The sequence below is a fragment of the Phragmites australis genome, chromosome 23, assembly GCF_958298935.1.
Source record: "Phragmites australis chromosome 23, lpPhrAust1.1, whole genome shotgun sequence".
NCBI lineage: Eukaryota > Viridiplantae > Streptophyta > Magnoliopsida > Poales > Poaceae > Phragmites > Phragmites australis.
In genome coordinates this window covers 514,860-521,014 of record NC_084943.1, presented here as the reverse complement: position 1 = coordinate 521,014, position 6,155 = coordinate 514,860, and the positions used below count along the sequence as shown (strand labels likewise).

General features: G+C 51.4%; 1 protein-coding gene across 1 annotated transcript; it reads left to right on the top strand.

The window, feature by feature from the left end:
• Nucleotides 1-632: 632 nt before the first annotated feature.
• LOC133905784 (cationic amino acid transporter 6, chloroplastic-like) lies at nucleotides 633-6,147 on the top strand. Its single transcript, XM_062347545.1, has 5 exons — nucleotides 633-1,217; nucleotides 2,471-2,693; nucleotides 3,442-3,793; nucleotides 4,603-4,834; nucleotides 5,338-6,147. The coding sequence occupies exons 1-5, from the start codon at nucleotides 806-808 to the stop codon at nucleotides 5,886-5,888; spliced, it is 1,770 nt and encodes a 589-aa protein (XP_062203529.1). The 5' UTR covers nucleotides 633-805; the 3' UTR covers nucleotides 5,889-6,147.
• The last annotated feature ends 8 nt before the right edge of the window (nucleotides 6,148-6,155 follow it).

Genomic DNA, 6,155 nt, shown 5'->3' with positions numbered 1-6,155 from the left:
CGGTAGAAAATGGAACCGGCTTCACCCGTGGACCCGATTGATCAGCCTCCCTCAACCGATTGACGTGAGCTATCAGACTTTTATGTTTGGACAGCACGTAAAACAGCACAACAGGTGCATGCCGATAAACAATAGTATATGGTAGTAGAAACAATGCAGCTAGGTACTGCTGTGAAGGCTTAAGCATTATCCAAATAAAAACTATGGGTGGTACTAGATCATTGGTGAGTGGAAATCTAGGTGCTGCTACTAAATTTCATTGGTCAGCTAGTGCTGAACATGACATGCTGGGCCCATACACATTTTATATCCTTCAAATATTCCGTAGTTATCCCCTTCTCAGTTTACTGTGGCCAGCGGTATTTCTCCAGTATTGCTAGGGAATTCCAAGATCAGGACTTGTATAGATCACGCGTCCCAAACATGCCGTAGATAGATGACGACACGATTGCATTTGCATTGCAGCATTCAGCAGAGAGATGCTCAAGCATCGATCGGGCGTTCACCCATTCTTACCTGACCCTGAAATCTTGCTGGGAGCGGAGGAGCAGTGAGCGGCGTGTCACTCTACCTGCGTCTCCCTCCCTCGTTTACCGTTACGTTTCACCAGGGGGAGTGCGAGTGGGAGTGGGAGTGGGAGCGCCCGCGACCACACCCTTCCGCCACCTGCGCTCGCCGCGCCTCTTTATATACCGCGCCCTCCCACCCTCGCCACGCCACGCCACGCCACGCCTCCTCTTCCGTTCCTTCTCCAAACCGCCGCTCCTCAGCATCCGTGCTCCCACCGGACCCCACCAATCCTCTGATGGCCATGGACAAGGGCGCGCTGGTGCAGGACCATGGGAGCGGCGGCTCGTTCGCGAGCCTGCGCGCGTACGGGCGCGCGCTGGCGCAGACCCCGCGGCGGGTGGCGCGGCGCGCGTGCGCGGCGACGGCGCCGGGCGAGGAGATGAGCCGCGTGCGCGCGCGGTCCGGGGCCGACATGGCGCGCGCGCTGCGGTGGTGGGACCTCGTCGGCCTGGGCCTGGGCGGCATGGTCGGCGCGGGGGTCTTCGTCACCACGGGCCGTGCCACCAGGATGTTCGCGGGGCCGGGTGTCGTCGTGTCCTACGCCATTGCGGGGCTCTGCGCGCTGCTCTCCTCCTTCTGCTACACTGAATTCGCCGTCGACATGCCCGTCGCAGGCGGCGCCTTCAGCTACCTCCGCGTCACCTTCGGTGAGTTGCTGCCCCGATATCACTGCCAAGATCACCACTTGCCGTGCCCCTACAATTAAACACATATATTCTGCTTTCTTTTGGTGTCTCTGGGGTTTCTTGAGGTGATTGAATTTGGTTTCAATTCGTTTTTGTTCGTGCGATTCACGGCATTGCGGATGCCCTTTTTCTTAAATAATTCATGGTTATCTCCATTCATGCGTACTTGCTCTTTCCCCATATTTCCGATTCTCCATTTGCTCAAAACTCAAAAGAGGCTTTTTTTTTAAGCAAGGCGGCAAGTGCTCTGCCATTTCATTTAAGTAAGGATCAAGTTCAGAAACAGAGTAAAAGAAGTTCGATGTGGCAGCTCGAAGCTGCCTACATGCAGATATTACAGAATAGCCATAGAAGTGTAATTGTCGACAACAGGATGTTGTTCGTGGGGTAATCCATTAGGCATCTTTTTTTCATGCCTATTTATGTGTGCGCGATAGGTGTTGTGTTATAGCTGCTCCTGCTAGCGTTTTGTTTGTTTGCTGGTATTTTTCTTCTTCTTCTGGATAAAATTTGGAATACTTAGGCTGCTATTGCTGGTACTGCTGATTGTTGCTGTTCAAATATGTGTTCCCCTGTTACTTATGTTTGTGTTGGAGAGTGACATATGTGAGCAAGAAAGTGCTTCTTGATGATGTTTCCTTTCATGTATTCTTTGGCTCCTCATTTTCTGAAAGGTTGGATTTGTTTTTTTTCCTTTTTTTCCTCCTTCAAAAGATTTGGCTTCACTTTGTCGGCTGGTAATTCTGTTTTTCTTTTTGTTTTAAGAAATGATGCATTTCAACTGGACAGGACTTAAATTTGCCCAACTTTGCAGCACATGCTGGTTGTTTGTAAATTCATTTTAGGCCTTTTGTGACTGCCATGAACAATTAAATAAACTTGGATTGCGACTTTCGACAAATTTTATCACACTCACATATCCGCATCCAAGTAATATTGGTTGTCCCTTTCTTGCATCTCCCAAACGGTTTGCTCTTTTCGTCCACATGGAAGTTGGAACATAGAGTCCTAGACAGTTGAAGGACGAGGACAAGCTCCCAGTCCTTTTTTTTCTTTTTTCGTTTTTTTTTGCAAAAGGTCCCAGTCATTTTCACAACCACCAATTTTCCCTAAGGCGCCGCTTGAACGGGAATTTCACGGGATTTCTGCCGGAATTTCACTGTTTCGTCGTGGCAACGACGTGACGTCCGGTATTTGTTTGGGTGTTGTGGCAGGGGAGTTCGCGGCGTTCCTGACGGGGGCGAACCTGATCATGGAGTACGTCTTCTCCAACGCCGCCGTGGCGCGCAGCTTCACGGCGTACCTCGGCACGGCGGTCGGCGTGGACGCGCCGAGCAAGTGGCGGATCGTCGTGCAGGGCCTGCCCGAGGGATTCAACGAGGTCGACCTCGTCGCCGTCGCCGTCATTCTCCTCATCTCCGTCTGTATTTGCTACAGGTGCGTCACGCACGTTACGCACTCAAGTTTGCAAGAATTCAACTTCTCCGATGCCAAGCTCTTGTGTGGCTCTTGGACTACTGAAGTTTTCGGTTTTTTTTTCGAGTTTACGAAAAATATATTGCTTACAAGTGGCACTCGAGCTGTCTCTTCTTGTGTCACTGTCTTCTGTCTGTTTTGCATTAGTGATATGAGAAGGAAAGGAACCCCTGGCTTCTCTGAATCTCTGCACACAAAAGCAAATGCAAATCACTTTTGCAACTTCCTTGTTACTGCCTAGTGTAGATGATTCTGGCAGTATTGGCTTTTTATTTCTTCCTCTGCAACTGCTTCTGTACTTTGATCTATTTTTGCCAGATTCATAAGGTTCAGACAAAACAGCGTCAATCAAATCAAGATTTTGTTCTGTGACAGAGAATCTTGCCGGTCACTGTTTACCAGTGTACCTTCTCCTTTCTTTCGCGATCGATTTTTTTTTGGGGCAAATGTTGGCGAACTTTGTCGAAAAAATGAAAGAATCGAATCGAAAGCTAGCAGTCTGTTGCTTGACTGACCTCTTGTTCTCCAGTTCTCGTATCTCTCTTTACACATCAGATCGTTTAAGAACCACACAATTTTCTCTGTTACACCTGTAGAATTTTGGAACACGATTTCTGAATGATTGAGAGCTGTAACGGCCATGATTTTTTTCCCTAAAAAAATAATTGTTCTGATAAGTTTTTCTCTTGTTTTCTGCAACTGATGGCAGCACCAAGGAGAGCTCGGTGGTGAACATGGTCCTGACGGCCGTGCACGTGATCTTCATCCTGTTCATCATCGTCATGGGCTTCGTGCACGGCGACGCGCGCAACCTGACGCGGCCGGCCGACCCGGCGCAGCACCCGGGCGGCTTCTTCCCGCACGGCGCCACCGGCGTGTTCAACGGCGCGGCCATGGTGTACCTGAGCTACATCGGCTACGACGCCGTGTCCACCATGGCCGAGGAGGTGGAGCGGCCCGCGCGCGACATCCCCGTCGGCGTCTCGGGCTCCGTCGTCGTCGTCACCGTTCTCTACTGCCTCATGGCCGCCTCCATGTCCATGCTCCTCCCTTACGACGCGGTAAGTGCGTGCGCGCTCATCTGTTCAGCTCTCTAATTGTCTATGGAGCTTGGTGGTCTGTGCAAACTCTGAAGATGCCCAAATCCTGCCTAGTTCAGGATTCTATGTATGGGAACATTGAGATTCCTACATAGGCATAACACTGTTTTGTTACTTTCACCTAGAAAAGAGAGAGAGCTCATCTATGAACAGTCATCTTGCTGGGGATAGTTCCAAGGATAATTCAGGGGATATATTCTATAAAGGTGAAGTGGCTGGCTATAGTTGCATGCAACAGGATGTGCACACAGTTGATGCTGCTAGTATTGGTCTATCCAAACCTTAGAGACTTCCTATTTCAGAATTCCATCCATGGCTAGGACTTCGCGTTATCCTGCACACTCACTGACTCACCTAGAACTAGAATCGACTAGAGAGCCTTTTCTTGTTTTAGATCACTTCGGAGCTTATCTTTGACTGCATAGGTGAGGATAGCTCTGGGAATATATGGTCAATGGGGCTATAGTTTCTGTAGAACAGCAGATGCCATTGGCATATGATTCTGCAGTCGCTTTCCTTTTTTTTCTTTCTCCTTTCTGGGAGGTTGGTCGTGTGATTTGGGACCAGTCTGCTGTCCCAATCGCAGGACGGCCCAAACATACTTTCTAGGATAGGAGAACAAAGCATATGGTAAAATTTTAGATTTTCTTTTGTACTGGCGCATGAACAATGACTGCTGGGACGTTAGATGATGCTACGTCACAAGTTGAAAACAATGTTTTCACCTGGTGCAAATTGGAATTCTGATTTTTTTTCTTCCTGATCTGCAGATCGACACGGAGGCGCCGTTCTCGGGGGCGTTCAAGGGGCACGACGGGTGGGGGTGGGTGTCGAATGTGATTGGCGGCGGCGCGAGCCTGGGCATCCTGACGTCGCTGATGGTGGCGATGCTGGGGCAAGCCCGATACTTGTGCGTCATTGGCCGCTCCGGCGTCATGCCTGCCTGGCTCGCCAAGGTGCACCCCAAGACGGCTACCCCCGTCAACGCCTCCGTCTTGCTCGGTGCGTGCATACTAAGGATCAATCTTTTCAATGACAAATCATCAATTCAGTCTGCCTACTACGGTTTCAGTTATTCAGTTTCAGCTCCGCTTTAAGATTTATCCATTAAAGAAAAGATTGTTGACGTACAGTAGTAGAGTTGTCAACAAGAGCAACAGCGATGACCTATTGCTTTCCGTCAGCGATATCATGATATGAGGGCCGGCGATCTAAAGGGACAAGCCGTTGCACGCGTTTTCTGCTTTCTGAAAACCTTGCGGCCTGGGAACTGCTCTGCTTTCATCATTTCATGGGAGCCTTGGCTCGGCTCCGCTCAGCTCGCATGACAAAGCAGAGCAGCAGGCAAAAAAAAAAAAAAGAGAGGATGTGATTCGTGCTGCTGCTCCTAGTGCTTAGTCTATTCCGAAACGAAGCAGCGATCACATGATCCACTCGGCTATCAGTTCACGCTTCACCTCTGCACTTGTCACTGATCACCCCTGCTCTTCTGGTGACGCGTGCAGGGCTCTTCACGGCGGTGCTGGCGCTGTTCACGGAGCTGGACATCCTCCTCAACCTCGTCTGCATCGGCACGCTCTTCGTCTTCTACATGGTGGCCAACGCCGTCGTGTACCGCCGCTACGTTGGCGCCGGCGGCGAGCAGGGGCCGCGCGGCGCCTGGCCGACGCTCGCGTTCCTCCTCGCCTTCTCCCTGGTCGCGCTCTCCTTCACGCTAGTGTGGAAGCTGGCGCCTCGCGACGGCGGCGTCAGGACGGGCCTCCTCGCGGCGTGCGCGGTGGTCGCGGTGGCCACGGTCGGCGCGTTCCAGGCGCTCGTGCCGCAGGCGCACACCCCCGAGCTCTGGGGCGTGCCCGGCATGCCGTGGGTGCCCGCGGCGTCCGTGTTCCTCAACGTCTTCCTTCTCGGCTCGCTGGACCGGCCGTCCTACGTCCGGTTCGGGTTCTTCTCGGCCGCCATCGTGCTGGTGTACGTGCTCTACAGCGTGCACGCCAGCTACGACGCCGAGGAGAGTGACGGCGGCGCCAAGGTGCAGGACGAAGAATGCAAGGTGTAGTAGGGGCGGCGGTGCCTGGCTGACGTCATACAGAGAACTAGTCAAGTGTTGCCTACTTGCTCTAGGTTCTTCCCTGTTTCCTCTTCTTGACTTCTGCTGGCTGACGAGACCAGAGTGAACAAAAGAATTTCTAACAAAAGAATTTCAAACATGAAATGTGTATATGCTCAAGGAAGCACTCCCCATATCTTGCTTCGAAAATGTTTATATCCTTCACAACAAGAGAAAAGGAAGAGAGAGCTCCTACTTCATGTGTGTAGTCTCCCT

Coding starts and splice junctions, on each gene's coding strand:
- LOC133905784 (XM_062347545.1), top strand. CDS start 806: ATGGCCATGGACAAGGGCGCGCTGGTGCAGGACCATGGGAGCGGCGGC. Junction 3,794..4,602: donor TGCTCCTCCCTTACGACGCG/GTAAGTGCGTGC, acceptor CCTGATCTGCAG/ATCGACACGGAGGCGCCGTT. Junction 4,835..5,337: donor CAACGCCTCCGTCTTGCTCG/GTGCGTGCATAC, acceptor TGACGCGTGCAG/GGCTCTTCACGGCGGTGCTG.